This window comes from Eucalyptus grandis, chromosome 3 (genome assembly GCF_016545825.1).
Source record: "Eucalyptus grandis isolate ANBG69807.140 chromosome 3, ASM1654582v1, whole genome shotgun sequence".
NCBI lineage: Eukaryota > Viridiplantae > Streptophyta > Magnoliopsida > Myrtales > Myrtaceae > Eucalyptus > Eucalyptus grandis.
Genome location: NC_052614.1, coordinates 39,713,205 through 39,732,646, shown reverse-complemented (window position 1 = coordinate 39,732,646; position 19,442 = coordinate 39,713,205). Strand labels below are relative to the sequence as shown.

The following is a 19,442-nucleotide window of genomic DNA, read 5'->3' as shown; positions in this document are numbered from 1 at the left end:
GTTCTAATCAAATCTCTTTCTCAATTGTACTTTTTTGAGAATTGACTAACTTTAGAATTTTAAGTAATGCTTATCCAGGAAAAAAGGGCGACGAGGTGCATTTTGGTGTGGAAGGGAGGAGGGAAAGACGAAGTTGCCCCCACACGTGCCGAGCCCTCCCAGCCACATCATCATCAAATCCTCTCTCTCTTCCCCTCCCTTCAAAAAGCCTCAAAAACAGGAAGACGAAAGAAAGACGAAGAAGACGAAGAAGCAAAGAAGAAGAGGAAACCCGCACAACATCGTTAGCTTCTCCGAGACGGAAAAAGCTCGCGCCTTTCCTCTCCATTTCCATCCATTCCTCTGTTCGGCTCCTACCCATTTTTTCCTCCCCCCTATAAATGCCTCGGAAGTGCTATCTTTTTCTCGTGGGGCCTCGTTCTTGATCCCTCTTTCTATGTCAGTTTCGCCCTGCCCGGTTCCCCCCGCCGCTTCTCGCCTCTGCTCGGTCTTGGTGGGGCCATGGCGGCCAAGAAGCTGTGCGAGGCCTACTCCAAGAGCCTGCTCGACGAGGCGCACCGGTGGGGCGGCCTGAAGCAGACCGGGGTCAGCCTCAAGTACATGATGGAGTTCGGGTCCCGGCCCAGCGAGCGCAACCTGCTCATCTCCGCCCAGTTCCTCCACAAGGAGCTCCCCATCAGGATCGCCCGCCGGGCCATAGAGCTCGAGAACCTGCCGTACGGATTGTCTGAGAAACCCGCCGTCTTGAAGGTAAGAAAGAGAGCCGGAGAAGAGAGGGGGGTGGGGTTCGTGTCTTTTTCGGGGGAAATGAGGTCGTGGTTGCGTTTATTGTTTGTTTAGTGGTGATGGGTCGGAGAGTTCTTGGCTCGATTCTTTGTGATTTGACCGTATCCGCTTATATATATATTTTTAGAGATGGGATTTGGTTTTTCTGGTTAAAAAGGGGTGAAGGGTGTTCTAATGATGGATGCGTTTTTTGTTATTATTTTAATGGGGGTTGACTGAAATCTGTGAACTTTCGCTTATTTACCACTTGAAAATATCGAGTGGCGATTCGCTGACACGGGCCTTTGAGGTTTGCTTTATCAGTTTGGCGACGGAATTGGTAATTTGCAGCACAGAATGTGTTCATACTGGATGCTGTATTGGCTTCTGAGGGTGAATCTTGCTTATTTGGGTATCACGGGGACTTCTTGGTTTTGTAGGACAGCTTTCCCTTTCTTCCCTTTTTTACCTTCTTGTGCTGCAATTGTCATTCCATGTCTAAGCTAGACTTTTGAACGAGTATTGCTGGTCTGGTAGTCCAATCGGCTAGGCCTATGAAAGCTATATGGAGTGGTATATCATCTATTCACGCTTCTATTTCACTCTTCAGGTTCGGGATTGGTACTTGGATTCTTTCCGCGACGTCAGGGCCTTCCCTGATATCAAGGATGCGACTGACGAGAGGGATTTCACGCAAATGATAAAGGCAGTAAAGGTTAGACATAATAATGTCGTCCCAATGATGGCATTAGGAGTTCAACAGCTGAAGAAAGACATGAAACAGAAGGTTGTTACTGAGGATCTGGATGAGATCCATCAATTTCTTGACCGTTTTTACATGTCAAGAATTGGCATTCGAATGCTTATTGGTGAGACTTAGTTTTCTTCTATTTTGCGCTTTATCGACTGATGTGATGAAACACTTTGTAGTTCTTATTTTTTATGGCCGTCTTAATGTTTTCTGCAATTGATATTAAATGATGATGCTCTTAGGTGGTGGCCAAAGAACATTTAATTAAAAGGAATGATGATGCACTTATGCACTTAAATTGTGAATGAATTTCAGGTCAGCATGTGGAGTTGCATAATCCCAATCCTCCTCCTCATTGCGTGGGATATATCCACACGAGAATGTCCCCAGTTGAGGTTGCACGTAATGCTATTGAGGATGCTCGTGCTATTTGTTTGCGCGAGTATGGCAGTGCTCCGGATATTAATATATATGGGGATCCCAGCTTTACATTCCCGTAAGTCACAATCTAACCATGTCAATTTCATTTCTCTCTCTCTACGCATGCGCCCGGGCATGTACCTCCCCCTCCCTCCCGAAATCTTTATTTCCCCATGTATGTTATAGTGCAGGTGCTTGTGTGTGCTGAGAGCCTGGTACATTTTTCTATTTTCTTGATCGATGATGTAGTCTCACCATTGATTCTAAGCATCTGAGTGGATGCATCTACATATCTTGCTTCCATGTGCTATTCTTTAGCTATTCTTGTTGCTTTTTTGCAGGTATGTTCCAACACACTTGCATCTAATGGTATTTGAGTTGGTTAAGAACTCTTTGCGTGCTGTCCAAGAACGATTCATGGATTCAGATAAAGTTGCACCTCCTATTCGAATTATTGTTGCTGATGGAGACGAAGACGTTACAATCAAGGTGCAATCCTATTATTTGAATTCGATTCGTACAAGTTTCTCTAGTTCGCGAAATTTCATGTTATGAGTGAAAGTGTGCCCCTCAACACTTATGTCATGAGAAAATGTAGAAGCATAACAAAGCTTTTTCTGCAGACAGGCATTTGATATTGATAGGCCATTGACTTATTTTTGTATATGACTATAGGTCTCAGATGAGGGGGGTGGCATCCCAAGAAGTGGTCTTCCCAAAATCTTCACGTATCTGTATAGCACTGCGAAAAACCCCCTGGATGAGAACTCAGATCTTGGAATAGCTGATAATGTGACTATGGCCGGTTATGGGTATGGGCTTCCAATCAGCCGTCTGTATGCTCGGTACTTCGGTGGTGACCTGCAAATTATTTCTATGGAAGGATATGGTGAGATTATCTTTTTTTATTCTCCACTCCTCTGTCATTTCTATCTTTACACGAATGGTTCCACAAGTTATATGGAAGCATGTAGACCTTCAGGTCTCCAAAGGATGATTTGTGCCTTTTGTCATTACATTCCATTCACTGCACTTGCATTGGTCAATTTTTTGGCCATAATCAGTTGCATTCTTTGGGTGTATTGCTCGGTAATTATTAGCATAGGTAATTATTAGCATAAGTTCGTACATTTGTTGGCACACGAACGTGTTAAGTTCTCACCTGTTTCATTTAAGAGGGGGCAAAAAGAGTATATAGGTGCACATTGCAACTCTGTAGAGATGAAGTCTATTTGCATTCACTTTGCTGAAGATTTTGCAGCAGAATTTTCTAATGAGAATGCATGTTCCGGACTTAAGCTGGTCGAGATCAGCTCTCTAGGCTTGTAACTGTTAAGTAAATTTTATATAAAGTTTCTCCAAATTTGTAAGCCCAGACGCATTATTTGGATGAAGCAATTGAAAGTCAGGGGAATTAACGCTGATGAGCCCTGAGGACGTTGGATTGGATGTCCTTACGAACTAACTAGCTTTATGGGAACTGTAAACTGCCAAAATATTGATTTCACATGGTATGAAACAGTATGCTTTTCATAATATGATCGAATTTGAATGTTTTACGGCTGCTTTTACATGGATAAAATTCCAGCCGTGGTATCATTTTGCACAATCGGCAAAGTTTTACCTACACTTCTCCACTCAACTCTGTAAATTTGTCTCTGCAGGGACTGATGCATACCTCCATTTATCTCGCCTCGCAGATTCGCAAGAACCGCTTCCGTGAGAAAAACTAAAGCATGAACTCCTGGTTCATGAGAACAGACTTCTGGGAAATGCCCACGGAGGTTCGTCTTAAAAAGCAAGAAGCAGCTGCAATTTTCCATTTACAAATAACGGGTAGCTTTCCTGTATATTCTTCCGCATTTCAACGTGTCAATGCCGGCATTAACCTGTAATCCAGTGTTCGCCGTTTTAGGCCATTCCATGCAGATTCTGATTTTACTCTGAATGTTGAGCATTCACATAAACGTGCAGCACAAGGGGAAAAAGTGGAAATTAGTAGTCGATCATGTGGCTCTAACCTGCGTGTTCCATTATTAAAGTCATCTCACTCATGATATTGACTCGAATCTTTCAAGAGAAGTCAACAGTGTTGCACTGTGTCTTGAGTAAGGGCTGGAAAATCACTTGAGTCTAGAGGGATTTCAGGGTTAAAAGAATTTGTGAGATGACGGCGACCTTTTGCTTTATATCTTCAAATGGGCAAAGAATATTTTTATTCGTCGAATTCACTTATACTGGCTAATGCATACTTTTTTTTTTTTTGGTCGTAGCTAATGCTTACATTCAGTCCCCTGTATTTGTCACGAAGGTTGGCATGACCATGACCATGTCAATTATGTCTAGGGGTGTGCTAGGGGTGTGCAAAAGAACCGAATCCGCCCGGACCGTCGGTTCCGGAACCGCCTGGAACCGGTGGTTCTTGAGAGAACCGGTCCGGTTCCCGGTTCCATGGGTGGATTCATTCACCCGCCCACCTGGATTAGACTGATTTATTTTTAATATTAAAAAAATTGAAATTACTAATTAACAAACCCAGCATCAAAAGTGGCAAGCAGTGCACGAACCAAAATTAGTCCCGATCTTTGAGCGCAGAAGAAAGTCCCGACCCGACTCCCATTTTTGGACTGTTCTTGAAACAATTGATGAGGTGACATATCTTATTTAGTGAAATCATTGTCCTCTGCATGGAAGAGATCACAGCAAGCTGAATCTGCACATCGTCGCAGCTCTGCATCACTAGTGCCTGCAAGTTGCTCTTGCTGTTGATATGAACATAATAGAGTGGAAGTAGTTTATCTTAGCCTCTGCCAAATGTGCATTATTGAGGAGTTATCTGAGTATCGAGGAAGTTGTAATTCTACAAAAAGTAAAGATCCTGTCATGTTGTTGGTTATAGACTTGGAAAATCTTATCAATGGTTATTGTGCAGATGTAGTAATTTTGAATGATGTTCTGCAGGAAAAGAACTCATGCTTCGTGTTGCAGAGTTGGTTCCGAGGCATCCTGGACAGACCAAGAAGCAAGAGCCTGTGTTCACCGCGAGTACTGGAGCTTCGAAATCTGGCAAGGGCGGGAAAAAGAAGAGATAGTCGAACATAGTTGCAAATGCATCACCGCAGTTACATTATTATTTTGTGAGACCGGTTCCATGGATCCACCCGGGAACCGGACCGGACGGCGGTGGGTTCCGGGTGGATCTATCGCAACAAATGGGTGGATCCGGTTCCAATTTTTGGAACTGGTTCTTAGCGGGTGGTTCCCGGTTCTAGGTCGGGAACCGCCCGCTTGGACCATGCACACCCCTATGTCAACTTCTGCACACGTGATGCATGCCTGTTTCTTTCCATCCATGACCATGTGCAATCTTTACAAGAGCACTTGCTGGAGCAAAGAGTGGTCGGATTTGGTTTCTGGATTCAGATTCGGTTTCTATTTCCCACGACGATTACGCCATAAAAAACGTTTGAGTCGAACTTAGTTATGCATTGAATAGTCTTCTGCATATTTGGGAATTCTCAGAGATGCGGATGTCTATAATCGGTTTTGGTCTTAAACCTGATGAGATTTTCTTGTGGATTCTGCAAGCCCCAACGAATGCACCAGGCCCTTCAACATCTGGACTGGCGAGTATCTCATCTGCATCTTCCATGCTTGCTTCCATGTTTACGAAAACTGTTGATCAATGGCTGAATGTCATATATACATTGAGCAAGTACACACCCTTCGCTCTCTGCTGTTTCTTTAACAGAGTTCGAGTGATGACGCCGACGCTGTGTGATAAGCTGAGCAATCTTCACAAGTTGATCTCGCGTTTTTAAAGGCATAAATCAAGATCATCCTCGAAAGATCAAAGCATACACATTTAACTAGTTGATTCTCTAATGGATGTCAAGCCTAACAAGTGGCTTATCGGTTTGAGAAATTCTTAATTATGTTTATAGATTCGATGCATCGCATTTTCCAAACCACATATTCCACAACAAAGATATTCAATACCCATTCTTTATAATCGTTGCGATCAACTTAAATCTACGATGTTGATAACATATATAATGTATATGCAATAATCTTCCCGCCCATTTTTTAAACTTTCGATTGAAGATCAGGATGAGTTTGCATGATTTATCATCTCACCCTCAAGACTTTGCAGATGCCCATAATTTTGCAGATGACTTGACGTTCAAAAGAATTTGTAGGGAACTTCATGGTTCTTGAAAACCCCTCACACACAGCAATTTGGTGCGTGGGAATGCCAATTTCTCTTTGAATTCTATAATTAGCCAAGGCAAAAATGTGCTTCGGAAGATATTGGAAAGGAGAGAAAATGACGGAACTCCCTTCTCCCTCCATTGAAACTTGCCTCAGTTTGGACATCTTTTGCCCAAACCGCAAGAAGCAGTATCTAAACTTAAACATTCCAATGTCAACCACTGAAACCAAAAGCCACTCAAATCTCTAGTTTTTCGATGACACCATATATAAAACATCATCAATTATCTCTTAACCTCTTAGTCCCTCTCCTTCTGTTCTATATCCTGAGAAAACAAAGAAAAAGAAAACCAAGAGGACAAAAAATCTTTCACATGCAACATTCCTAATACAAAGAACAGAAACAGATAAAGGAATAGTCAAAATGAAAGCAACCAAGATAGTTGCGACAACAGTCTCTGTCCTGCTCGTCGTGGGCGTGTGCATCGGCGTGCTAGTCAGCGTGAAAGGTAAAGGCGGGTCGGGAAATGGGGACCAGGTTTCGTCGACTTCCAAGTCCGTGGCCGCCATTTGCGCACCAGCGGATTATAAGCAGGCCTGTGTCAATAGCCTCAGTGCGGTGGCCAAGAACGAAAGTGCCTCGCCGAAGGAGCTGATTCAGGCTGCCATTGCAGCCACTCTCGAGGAGGTTAAAGCAGCACTTAATAAGTCGGGATCGATCGGGAAATCGGCCACAAACTCCTCTCAGAAGATGGCTGTCGAAGATTGCCAGGACTTGCTGAAATTCGCTGTCGACGAGCTCCAATCCTCGTTCTCCATGGTGGGAGACAGCGACTTGCACACCGTGAATGATCGGGTCTCGGAGCTTCAAAACTGGTTGAGCGCCGTGATATCGTATCAGCAGACATGTTTGGACGGTGTCACGGAACCGGATTTGCAGAAGCAGATGTCCAATGGAATGCTAAATGCCACAGAGCTAACAAGCAATGCCTTGGCAATTGTTTCGGCGATTTCCGGGATCTTGACCTCCTTCAAAATTCCTTTTAATAACACTGCAAGCTCACGCCGACTTCTAGAGGAGGCCGATGCTGAGGACGCCGACGGACACCCTTCTTGGTGGTCTCGTGAAGATCGGAAGCTAATGGCAAGGCAGGCAAAGGGCCAAGTGACACCCAATGCGGTGGTGGCAAAGGATGGGAGCGGACATTATAGTACTATCGCCGCTGCACTTGCGGCATATCCCAAGAACAACAAAGGCAGATATGTCATATATGTGAAGGCCGGTGTATACAACGAGTATATCACGGTTACTAAGGATCAGGTCAATATTCTCATGTATGGAGACGGGCCGAGGAAGACGATGGTCACCGGGAAGAAATGCAATCGCGACGGCGTGTCCACCTTCAGAAGTGCTTCTTTCTGTAAGTTCCTGACCTCCGTATTGAACATACTTGCTGGAAACAATCGCGACCATGTGTACTGATGAGGACTCCTATCTTGCAGCCGTAATCGGAAACGGGTTCATAGGTAAGTCGATGGGGTTCCAGAACACGGCCGGCCCTGAGGGCCACCAGGCTGTGGCGCTCCGAGTCCAATCGGACATGGCGGCCTTCTTCAACTGCAGAATGGACGGGTACCAAGACACCTTATACGTGCAAGCGCACCGCCAGTTTTACCGCAATTGCGTGGTATCCGGCACTGTGGACTTCATATTTGGAGATGCAGCGGCGGTAATCCAAAACAGCCTGATCGTCGTGAGGAAGCCCATGGACAACCAGCAGAACACGGTGACGGCACACGGAAGGACGGACAAGCACGAGACCACCGGCCTCGTGATCCAGAACTGCCGCATTGTGCCCGAACAGAAGCTCTACCCTGTGAGGTTACAGATTCCGTCTTACTTGGGTAGGCCTTGGAAGCAGTACTCGCGGACGGTCATCATGGAGTCAACAATAGGGGACCTGATCCAGCCAGCGGGGTACATGCCCTGGAGCGGGAACTTCGCGCTCGACACTCTGTACTATGCCGAGTACGCAAACCGGGGCCCTGGTGCGGCGACCGACAAGAGAGTGAAATGGAAGGGCTTCCACGTGATAAAGAACCGGAACGAGGCCTTGCAGTTCACGGCCTCACCGTTCATACAAGGGAACCAGTGGCTCAAGCCGACCGGCATGCCTTATCTGCTCGGATTCAAAGGAAACTAAAGGGCATTTGTCACAGCAAGCGATGCAGCAGAAGCAATTGCACAAGAGATAGATTTAGGAATTGGAGGAGACTCGTATCTATCCAAAACTACAGGGACGAGAGGCTGGTTTCGACTGCCATCCCATCGTTGCCCAGATTTTGTGCATCTCTAAGTTATAAGCCTAGTTCCACTCTGTTTTGTGTCCCTTTTCCTATGAAAGCTGAGTCAAATTGGTGAAGCTGAATATAGTTTTACAGTGGTCTTTTTCATTTTGATCTTAATGATAGCAACAGATAAAACATTGCTTTGTCCCTACCGTTCTCAGTTAAGCTACCTGGCATTTTTATCTAATCAAATATCACCGATTCAACTCTAACTGAAAGAAGACACCAATGGATTCCTTTGGATGGCGAGACATCATAAGACCAGATGGTCACGCATCTAAAGAGATTCAAAATGCACACCCGGAGAAACACCTCCGTCGAGCAGATGAAAATGCATTTCTCAAATTGAACGATTCAGCCTGATGGATTGAGTACTATGAAGCAAACCTCATCTGACATGAAACATTGAGATTGAACTAGCCAGGCGGTTGAATTAACTCCCAGCACAAAATTTGGAAGCCATACTAGACTACCATCAACCCAGGGTAAGAAAATCAAGCAATCATTAATAAGACTCTCAAAGCAGAATTAGATTTCCCAAGAACAGTACAGAAGAAACATCGACTTTAGCCGAGAAGCTGAATTGCACTCATTTGCTACATATTCAACAAGACTTTCGTTCAGCCAGACCGTCTACAAGTACACAATCGATTGCTTTGTTTTCTCCTAACACAAAAAAAGAAGTTAATTTCACCATCTGAATATCCACGTAATAAGTCAGCAGCCGCAAAAAAAAAAAAAAAGACCTGGTGAAAGCCATAATTCCTCATTTTTTCACTCCTTTATTTCGAAATGAGAAGACCAGTGCTAAATATAGACACAATAATCCCAGCAATAAAAAGAAGAAAAACCTCACATTCTCTGAAGCTGCCCTTCCAGGGATGAACGGGATATAATCGATTTGCAAGAACGATTCTATTACCAGAAAGTGATGCCTGGTACCACTGACCTAAACAGCTCAGGTACAAGAGTTGTCTATCCTGACAAAAATGCTGATCCATCCGTTAGAGGATATAAAAATCGCAATTGAATCAATCTGCCACCATGAATGGGTCGACTTCTCCAAGATCGGCAATCAGAGGTTCCAAGCTTGTTGTGTCTTCATCCTCTGGGGTAAAATATGTTGGGAAAGGAAGGGTCGATATGTCTGGTTTCTTGTACACAGCATCCTTTATAAACACAAAATTTCCCTCTGCACCTGGGACCTGTTAAAGGAATGCAAGACAACCTAATTTACCACAAACCTACAAAGGAAAATCCATATGACAATTTTGCCGAACTAAGATTGGGAAAGAGAGATGAAAGGGAACATACTTGGCCTCTCACCCACATCAAGTTCCTTGCGGGATCTACTCTGTAGACAAACACGTTTTTTACAGTTCGTCGCTTTCCACCCATTCGACCAGCCATTTTCTTGCCTTTGAAAACCTGTTAAAGATGCAAAAAAGCTTTACACCAAGCAAAAAATGACCAGCAAATGCTTAAAATAAAGAGATTGATCAACCAAACCACTGGTGAAACAGAACAACAAAATCCTAATACATACCCACAGGCAAGCGAGACAAAGGATTTAGTTGGTTTAATTCTTCAAATAACTAAAGTAGCAAGAAGTCAAGATGTTGAAACAATTCCACTGGTAAAGACCTCATATCCTGTAAAGACTCACAACTTGCTGCATTCCAAAATTTGCATCATCCTTTCATTAAACCCATGTCTTTATCAGTTTCAACCAGCAACAAGCACTAGAAAAGCAACTATATAGCCTTTTAAGTTGATGAATGTATTGTAATTGATTCAAGTTATCGTTATTGCAAGAGTAGATACTACATTCTCCATGCTATTCAGTTCTAACCTCTCCATAGGAAGATTGAAAAGAAAAAAAAAAGGTTGTGGCTACACGGTATATGCCTCTCAAGCCTGAAGTTTCTTGTCCCCACAGAAAAGGTTGGCACACTGGAATTTCTTAGATTTAGAAACCACAAATCTGCAAAACTTTCCACTTAGTTGGCAAATCATTAATTGACTGATGGATCTGGGGCAAATGGTGGGCAAAACCAAGGTCCACCATGGCCTTGATCACGTGAGCCCCCCGTGATCAACAGCTGTGATCATTTTGGGTTGATGGACCAGGGTCCAGGCAAGAAAAAATGTCTTAACATGCAACTTCTAGTTTCCCATTCCCATTCACAGTACAACTGTTCCAGATCATGCATCTGTTCTCTACATGCCATTTTAAGCAACTTATACCAGGACCAATAGAAACCTAAAGGAACTTATAATTCTGCAATTGATAGTGTATAGCCCATTAGTGGATCTTAAAACCCATTAGAAATTAATGCAATAACCAAAGAATAAGCAAGTGAACACTGCTGTAAAGATAGTCCATGCCCAAAGGGGTGAAAGAGGAACGGCAACAAGGCTTCCAGCATAAAACACAATAGAATCTTTAAAATTCTGCTAGAGATACCTTCCCGGGAGCATCTCTCTGACCAGTAGAACCAAGACTTCGATGTGACAGTGATGCACCATGAGAAGCTGGCATTCCTTTAAATCCCCATCTTTTCATCCCACCCTGGATTTACAACATTAGGAACAATAATACGAGAGCTGTTAACAGTGGATCTCATTCCCATGATGGAACTCACAAGAATTTCAAAACAGTTTTGTTAACATATGGCAAGTAGGGGGAAAAACACAATGATATGTTGTACCATGGAGAAAATCATTCTCCTTTTCAACAGTCCTCATCTCATGTCAATAGACAGAAAAATATTGGAATTCATATATGAACTCCAGCCAATCTAAATACACATGTCTCCCTTTTTACAAATTTTAGTCTAACTCTTAACAATATAAAAATAAAGAGGTTCGACAACTACAGACAGAAAATCTAACATTAATGGTTCAGATTTGGTAAATAGAAATGAACAATCGTCAAAACTCTATGGAGAAAAAGAGCTATAAGCCAATGACTAAGTTTTCCTAGGTAGCCTAATAAAGAAACAAGAAATCAATGAAAATCTGAGCTAACGAGATGAAAATGAGAGCCAAAGGCCTTACCTGAAATCCTTTGCCCATCGTAATTCCTTGGATATCCACATGTTGTCCTGGGACAAAATGGCGAACACCAAGTGATGTACCAACAGGTAGGAGTGCATCTTCTGTCACTGGAAACTCTCTCAATTTCCTCTTCATTGGAACTCCTTGAGATCTAAAATGACCCACTTCTGGTTTCGTCAAATGCTTTTCTTTCTTCTGCCCGCAACCAATCTGACTAACACAGGAAGAATACACCACTTTACAATTAGTAAACAAACTATGAAAGCTCTATGGGCAAGCATCAGCTTCAGCCACAATTTTTAGCTGCTAATCACTATTTGAAACAAAGGACAGCAAATATATACACAGTGCCATTTTGGCTACCAGTTTAAACACCAGCAAAACAAGTAAAAGGAAGAGTAGCTGGAAATGCAAGAATAGTTGTTCCCCTCAGTCATCCTCCTTTTTTGCCAGGTCAAAAAATTGTTTCCACTGTCAATAAGACAATCAATTCTACTCTCCAGTAAAACCTACGGCTTTCACCAGCACCAGTTTTAATAAGACACTAATTGATTCAGACATCGCAAATCCACGAGAATACTGTCACTAGGGAGGCCAGGACATTAGGACATGGTATCCATTATGAAATTTCCATCGCTTCACCACCATAATCGAGCTTAAAATGAATATCTCTCCAATTAAAATCATCAGAAGAGCACACTTTTCTGACCAAGTCACGAAATTTTCAACAGAAGCATACAGAAGAACAACACTCACGGATCAACCGAAGTGTTCTCAATGAAGAACTCAACCAATGAGAGACCCACGAAAGCTCTGACCTTTCCAAGAGTATCCCACTACCCACATTTCTTCTCAAGCTCTCCATGTTAATACCGCACACTCACCCCCGTAGCATCACGTCAAATTCACGAAAACCAATCAAATCCCGAATAAGCCTTTTCACGAGAGAACTCGCACCTGTAGAGAAAAGAAGCCTTCTTTCTCGACAGTCTTCACCTGGCAGACGATGTTGTCGTCGACCCAGAGCACGGACAAGGGGACCCTCGCGCCCCATTTGTTCCACTGCGCCGTCATCCCGCACTTCACCGCTATGATCCCCGTCCGCCTCGAGGTGGGACCCATCACGCCCGGGGCCGCCTCGATCACGCGGGCCGAATCCGGGGTGAGCAGGGCCGCCTCCGCGCTGAACCTCCTGACCCAGTGCTCAGCGCAAGACGACGAGGTGGGGTTGAGGATGGAGAGAGCTCGGAAGCGAGAAATGAGGCCTCTCGAGAGGGCCGACATGGCCATGGGAGTTACTCCGACTGCGAAGGCGCCGAGAAGTTATGGGCGTCGACTGCGAGCGGTGAGTGCCGACATGGAAGGGCTTGCGTACACTAGAGAGAGAGAGAGAGTAATGGGGAAGCAGAAGAAGAAGAAGAAGAAGGAGAAGAAGGAAAAGGTGAGATTTTTGCAGTAGGGTTTTAGGTGGGAGAGATGTCTGAGCTGTCTGGGCTGGGCTTTTGGCCTGTTTGGACCCTTTTGGCAAGAACACAACCCAACAACAGCCACGAGTGAGCATGATAATCTTGAATCTGATAAGCACACTGTTGGAAATTTATTGAGTTCATGCAAATTAAATTTCAGAATCCAAAAATTGAGAAACTTACTTTGACATAATAGATTTCAATTTTTAGATTGATAGAGCCTATAAACTAGAATTTGAAATAAGTTTTTGTGTATTTATTGATTTGTGCTTTCATACGATCTTACGATATTTCATAACGTTTAATGGTGAATGTATAATTTAGAATTATTAGTCGAATTTTCATTTTGTTATTGAGGCTTTTACTCTAAATTGAGTAGTTGATAATATACTGTAATCGTTCAATTGATAATACAGTTAGAACCTTATAGGATCCGGAATCGACATTAGAATTAGGGCAGAATATAGATTTCAAGTTGAAAAAATGAAGAGACTATTTCAAAGAATAAATTCTAAATTCCAAATGCAATCTATATGGAATCTGAACTGCTCACAGTCACCGCTCACTCCTAGTTCCTGTTTCGTTCTTAATTCTTGCGCACTCGACATTCATCGAAGATTTAGTGGGAAAAAGATCAGAACTTGATAATAAAAAAGTCACCTTTAAAAAACGAGCAAAGCACAGCCGCAAAAGCCTGCTGCGCCATGGAGATCCACTGCCTTCCTCCCCACGACCTCCGCCTCGCCAAGCTCGCTCCTCCGTCCCCCCGCCCGACACCCATCTCCCCCTCGTCCCCGGAAGGCCCGCCCTCCTCCTCCGCCGCCGCCGTCGTCCTCCCGCCGCCGTGGGCAACGACGCCCCGGCTGCCGCGGGAGGAGCTCGCGCCGTCTCGCCGGCGCCGGCGGAGAACGCGGCGGCCGCCGTGGCGCTGGAGCACGCCGGGGGAAAGATGGTGGTGGAGCTGGTGGGGGCGTTCAACGAGCTGACGGAGCGGATGAGGAGCGGGGTGTCGCTCTCCACGAGGTCCTCCCGCATTCTGTTCAAGGCGCTCAAGCTCGCCATCCCCATGCTGCAGAGCTCCCCGCCCGGCGCCGACGGCCGGCCTCCCCTCTCCAGGGCCCTCAGCGTCGCCGTCATTCTCGCCGATCTTCAGGTTCTTGGGAAATTTCTCCTCGTGGGTTTGTGTTCCGATGGGCGTGATTCAGCCTGGTGTCCTTTACTGTTAGCTTCCGTCGGTGCATTTGTGATAGTTCATTGATTCATAGTTATCGAGATTATGCATTGCGACTGCACGCGCGCAATCTATGCAGCATTGCAGCGGTGGGCGATGCAGAAATTTGATTCGTTTGAGGGGTGGGGGGTTTTGGTTTATAAGTAATGAAGGAGAAATTGTGCAGCAGCCTAGTTCCGGGGAAGCGAAATGTGGAAGTTCTACACGTGATCTTATAAACTCAGTAGACATTCTTTCAAATTGCACCAAAGCTGAGTGGCCGAGGGGGCGACCGGCCATGCAGTGAAGTTGAGTGAGCCTCATTTTCAAGTCGGCGTGTGGGTTTTGCACACTCAATCATGCCGGCGACTTATCTAGTTCTCTTCAGGTGTAGTCTCCTTGTTGGAGGTTTTTCTGGCCTCATAGAGGCCTAGAGAGCTTTTCGGTATCTCAACTTTTGTAGTGTTAGATTGCCCTGTCAGGACTCACGTTTGAGAAAAGATAAGAGTTCTGCTGCAAGCCAGTAAATCTGCGCTGTGACGATACATCAAATGACTACTTCATATCAATACCTTGCTATATTTGAATGCCATCCATTCAAATTTGTATTTTTTTACTTCTTGTCTCAGAATGTTTCGCTTGGCTTTCAACCTTCCTTCTGCATATTCTTTCCGACATGAAATTTTAAAGCAGCTTTGTTTTTTCTACTCCCTATCATGTACGATGTTCAATGATAGATGGATGCGGAGGTAATATCAGCTGGCATCCTCAGAGAAGTTCTCGAGACAGGAGCAGTGTCCATCCATGAAGTGAGAGACCGGATTGGCAGGGGGACGGCTCATCTGCTCCACGAGAGCTTGCGAGTCAAGAGCTTCCCCTCGAAAGTTGATGTGTTGGACGACGAAAGTGCCGCTGCCTTGAGGAAATTCTGCCTCACATTCTACGACACAAGAGCCGTGGTTCTCGACCTGGCTCTGAAACTCGATATGATGAGGCATTTAAATTACCTGCCCAGATATCAACAGCAAATAGTCTCTCTCGAGGTTATGAAAGTGCACGCGCCATTAGCACATGCGTTGAGGACGGAATTCTTATCTCTGGAGTTAGAGGATCTTTCGTTCCGGTATCTGTTCCCTTACTCGTACCTCTATGTCGACAGGTGGTTAAGAAGCCACGAAACTGGAAGCAAGCCCTTGATAGAAATATACAAAGAGGAGCTGCTTCAGTCTTTACAGGATGATTCCGTTCTGGCTGATATGGTGGACGACATTTTGGTTCTAGGTCGATATAAGAGCCGCTACAGCACTATGAAGAAGCTCCTGCGAGATGGGAGGAAGCCAGAGGAAGTGAATGATATTCTGGGTTTGCGAATCATACTGAAGCCAAAGTCAGGACCAGATACGACTGAGATAGGCGAAAAAGCGTGCTATAGAACACGAGAAATTGTCCAGATTTTGTGGAAAGAGATGCCGCACAGATCGAAAGACTACATTTCGAGGCCCAAACTGAATGGCTATCGAAGCTTACATATGGCTGTCGATGTGAGCAAGAATGGCCAAGCTCGACCATTGATGGAGATACAGATACGAACTACGGAGATGGACATGTTGGCAGCTGGTGGAACAGCATCTCACTCTTTGTATAAAAGCGGACTCACCGATCCTGAGGAGGTTGTATTCTACTCTCGTGTGCATTTCTGGTTCTTCATGTTGGTAAACAATGTCATGAGAAGTGCCTCGACTCAAAAATGAGTCTCTCTCTCTCTTTGATGCTCAGGCAAAACGGCTAAAGGCGATAATGTTGGCCGCGGCGGAGCTTGCCGCTCTGCGTCTTCAGGACCTCCCATCCTCAAATCACAAGGAAATGGAGATCGACCGAAGAGATCGCGTCTTCCGCCTTCTTGACAAGAATGGAGATGGTAGGATCAGCATAGAAGAGCTCATGGAAGTGATGGAAGAGCTCGGGGCCCCAGGGGATGATGCGCGAGAGATGATGCAGCTCCTCGATGCCAACAGCGATGGCTCCCTGAGCTCCGACGAGTTTGACTCCTTCCAAAAGCAGGTACCACCATTTTTCTTCTCCTTTCCACGGCTTCACTTGCGCTTTCTACTCTAAGCACACGCCTCAGTAACTAAACAGCAAGCATATCAAGGTGGGATTCTTTGTTTTCTCATTATACGATTCACCAATGACTGATCATATCGACTACACTGCGACTATGCGATTCGCCAAATCTAATGACTATGATCATGTCTCAAAAGATCTTTCAATCCGTTCTCTATACCTGGATACTTCATTCTTGCAGCCAGACGCAACCGGCCCGCTTTCTGACTTCCTTTGACCCCTCTTTCCATTCTTTCATGCATGCTAATCATTCTCGCTTGCGGTGCATTCTCGTCTTAGAATGTCAAGGCTCAGCAGATCAAGACGTTGTAGTTTTACACCCCGGGTCCTTGGTTTGATGTCTCTGTGCGTGGACAGGTTGAACTAATGAGGAATCTGGAGGACAGGGACGACGAATACAAGGCAATGTTGAACGAGAAGCTTCACTTGGACGTCATTGCCGGACTGATCCCAGCCACCACTGAAGAACCCCGGCAATAGTTCAAAGCTGGTAACCACTCCTCTTGTAGATAGATACTAGAATTACGTACTTGTAGTTGTCCACAACCACATACCACAAAAGGGCGTGCTTCTGTATATATGATTGACATCTGCGGATGTAGATTGTCAACCCATTTGTACAACCATTCTAATTCACATTGATTATATAAGCATGTGGCTGATTTACCACCATCTTCATTCCTCGTTTTGTTCAGGCATGATTCATGCATTTTGAGAATTGCACTAAACCAGAAGGTCAAGCATTTTAGGAAGACATTCTGTTCTACCAAAATCATTGCCTTTTGAAGAGGTTCTCGTATTATTGAACATCAGAAAGTATACAAGAAAACAGAGACATCCTTGGTAAACACATCAACCTGCACAAAACTCAAGGAGCCCTTAAAACTCTTAATAGAAAAGAACCCAAAATATCATCACAGAAGCTGCCTGATCCATCTCTCTCAAAGCTCCTCCGCGTCGCGGCCTTTGCCGGCCAAATTGTCCTTGATTTCCTGGGACTTGTGCTTCGCAGCTTCGAGCGTCTCGCCGGCTTTGGCCTTGACTGCTTCATAGCCTTCCTTGGCCTTCTCTTTGCCCCAGCTCAAGTGCTCCTCGGCCTCCTCTTGCTTCCTCTTCCCCTCCTCCGATGCCCTTTTCCCAGTCTCTGCAGCCTTCTCCCTCGCTTGTTCTGCTGTTTCAGACGCCTTCTGCTTCGCTTGCTCTGTTGTCTCGGCTGCCTTCTGCTTTGCCTGCGATGCCTTCTGCTTCGCTTGCTCTGTTGTCTCAGCTGCCTTCTGCGTTGCCTGCTCACTTTTCTGTGCCGCCTTCTGCTTCGACTCTTCTGCCTTGCCTGCCGCCTTCTCCTTCGACTCTTTTGCCTTCTCTGCCGCTGTTTTGGCAGCAGACTCAGCCTTTTCCTTTGCTTCTTGGGCTGTGGTAGTTGCCGTGTTCTTAATGTTCTCAGCCTTTTCCTTGGCCGCATCCTTAACTTGATCAGCCTTCTCGGCAGCTGCGTCCTTGACTTGCTCAGCCTTCTTGGCAGCCGCGTCCTTCAGCTCGCTTGACTTCTCAGCCGTGGCTCTCTTGGCTTCCTCGGCTTTCTCGGATGCTGTGTTCTTCACGTTGCTGGCCTTCTCTGCTGCATAGCGACCAGCTCCTATTCATCATAAAGGCGACATCAACACCGTTAAACAACGATTTGCATGAATTCGGAAAGTAAAGTTCACGAACGCAACAACAATCATCGTACTAACCAGAGGCCATGTCCTGGACCTTGTCTTTGGCGGTCTTAGCAGTATCAGCAGCCTTATCGGAGGTTCTTCTCGCAGTGCTCTCTGTGGCCTCGTCCTGCTTGAACCCTAGTCCTTCTGAGATCTTCTCCTTCGCCCACTCGGCCCACGACTCCGAGGCCTCCTTCGCCTCTTTCCCAGCATCTGCCGCCTTCTCGCCTGCTTGCCCCGTCTTCACCTTGAATTCCTCAAAGTCCTCGCCTTCTTCCTTCTTTGAGGGCATGTGCCCAACCCCGGAGCCACCACACCCGGGGGCGAGAACCGCCAATGCCATCGCAACGGCCATCACAAAGAGCCAAAAGGGTCTCCTTGAAGCCATGAATGTACGCCACAAAACCACCACCGAGTTCACAGGTTTATGCAAGTTTTCTTCTAGTTTTGGAGACGTTTGCCGAGGAAGAGAATTTTGGGTGCAGGGGGATTTTAAAGCGTGCACAAAAGGCGGTAAAATATAGTGGGGACATGGCACGCGACGGGTGTCTAGCCACGTGGCGAGTGGGGGGATGCTGTAGGATGCCACGTGTCGGCAGTTTCCAAGTGTCAGCTCCATGTTCTAGTTTGCTGTCTCGGTTGGTCAAACGAGGGACAGAGTGAAGCAGTTTCTAGTGCTTCCCCGCAGGGTGCATAATCCTAGGCACAAAAAGTTGCTGTATAGACAAGATTATTATTAAGAATTCATCGTTATATTCGCTTTCGGTGCCGACATTACACTTCTTTGATTTCACCTTTTCGCGTCGTTATACGTTCGTCTGTAATTCATTCGTTAAATACTGGGTATTCCCACGTTTGTAGATACGTTTATACAAAGGGAAGTTGAAATCTCTATGGTTATGTTCCTAGTAACCTTGCTAATCGAATTCTATCGCCAGATGGAAAGGTCAAATGGGATGCTTTGGATAGTACACCAAGTTGAGCGATCATCTCATAATAATCGTATTATCACATCGTATTAAGAGATTCGATTATAATTACTTACTTTTAAAAAGGAAAATTATACTAATAATCCTTAAATTTTAGTATGATCAATGGACTTTGGTTCAATGCATGACGTCCTGCCTGAACTTTTAACTTATTTCAATATGTATGTGTTTGATTTAGTCCATGAGATAATTCAGTAACTAAAATTGAATATTTACAAAAAATTTAAATACTATATCAAACAAATTAAAAACTCCAGGACATCATAGCACATAGGCCAATGTCCAGGATCATTTATGTAGTTATTCCCCCTCAAAACTATGCTCAACTTAGCCCATAAGTTCAAAGATCAAGAGAGGCTTCAAGGACTCCAACTCTCTCCCTTAACCAATCTCTAG

General features: G+C 45.0%; 5 protein-coding genes across 9 annotated transcripts; 3 read left to right on the top strand and 2 right to left on the bottom strand.

Moving 5' to 3' along the window:
* Positions 1-210: 210 nt before the first annotated feature.
* On the top strand, positions 211-5,515 carry LOC104415295 (pyruvate dehydrogenase (acetyl-transferring) kinase, mitochondrial). Of its 5 annotated transcripts, none has more exons than XR_005549844.1 (7): positions 502-750; positions 1,376-1,634; positions 1,832-2,012; positions 2,278-2,425; positions 2,612-2,825; positions 3,601-3,720; positions 4,925-5,515. XR_005549844.1 is itself a non-coding variant. In XM_010026569.3 (6 exons), the coding sequence occupies exons 1-6, from the start codon at positions 502-504 to the stop codon at positions 3,657-3,659; spliced, it is 1,110 nt and encodes a 369-aa protein (XP_010024871.1). In that variant the 5' UTR covers positions 211-501; the 3' UTR covers positions 3,660-3,945. The 5 variants fall into 5 exon arrangements, 2 of the variants coding, with proteins under 2 accessions (XP_010024871.1, XP_039166093.1); XR_005549843.1 differs by having other exon boundaries at positions 4,898-5,515; XR_005549842.1 differs by having other exon boundaries at positions 3,601-3,772; positions 4,898-5,399.
* Positions 5,516-6,572: 1,057 nt separating this feature from the next.
* On the top strand, positions 6,573-8,352 carry LOC104417569 (pectinesterase-like). The gene is made up of 2 exons (XM_018860781.2): positions 6,573-7,569; positions 7,652-8,352. The coding sequence occupies exons 1-2, from the start codon at positions 6,573-6,575 to the stop codon at positions 8,350-8,352; spliced, it is 1,698 nt and encodes a 565-aa protein (XP_018716326.2).
* A 710-nt stretch (positions 8,353-9,062) lies between these two features.
* On the bottom strand, positions 9,063-12,971 carry LOC104415296 (50S ribosomal protein L3-2, mitochondrial). The gene is made up of 5 exons (XM_010026570.3): positions 12,515-12,971; positions 11,558-11,767; positions 10,965-11,069; positions 9,812-9,925; positions 9,063-9,702 (listed from the first exon to the last, which is right to left on the bottom strand). The coding sequence occupies exons 1-5, from the start codon at positions 12,845-12,847 to the stop codon at positions 9,529-9,531; spliced, it is 936 nt and encodes a 311-aa protein (XP_010024872.1). The 5' UTR covers positions 12,848-12,971; the 3' UTR covers positions 9,063-9,528.
* On the top strand, positions 12,883-17,007 carry LOC104415297 (probable GTP diphosphokinase CRSH, chloroplastic). The gene is made up of 5 exons (XM_039309599.1): positions 12,883-12,902; positions 13,579-14,176; positions 14,971-15,903; positions 16,010-16,294; positions 16,715-17,007. The coding sequence occupies exons 1-5, from the start codon at positions 12,883-12,885 to the stop codon at positions 16,835-16,837; spliced, it is 1,959 nt and encodes a 652-aa protein (XP_039165533.1). The 3' UTR covers positions 16,838-17,007.
* A 139-nt stretch (positions 17,008-17,146) lies between these two features.
* On the bottom strand, positions 17,147-18,913 carry LOC104415298 (late embryogenesis abundant protein D-29). Its single transcript, XM_010026572.3, has 2 exons — positions 18,091-18,913; positions 17,147-17,993 (listed from the first exon to the last, which is right to left on the bottom strand). Exons 1-2 carry the CDS (start codon positions 18,674-18,676, stop codon positions 17,299-17,301), a joined length of 1,281 nt encoding a protein of 426 aa, XP_010024874.2. The 5' UTR covers positions 18,677-18,913; the 3' UTR covers positions 17,147-17,298.
* Between the last annotated feature and the right edge of the window lie 529 nt (positions 18,914-19,442).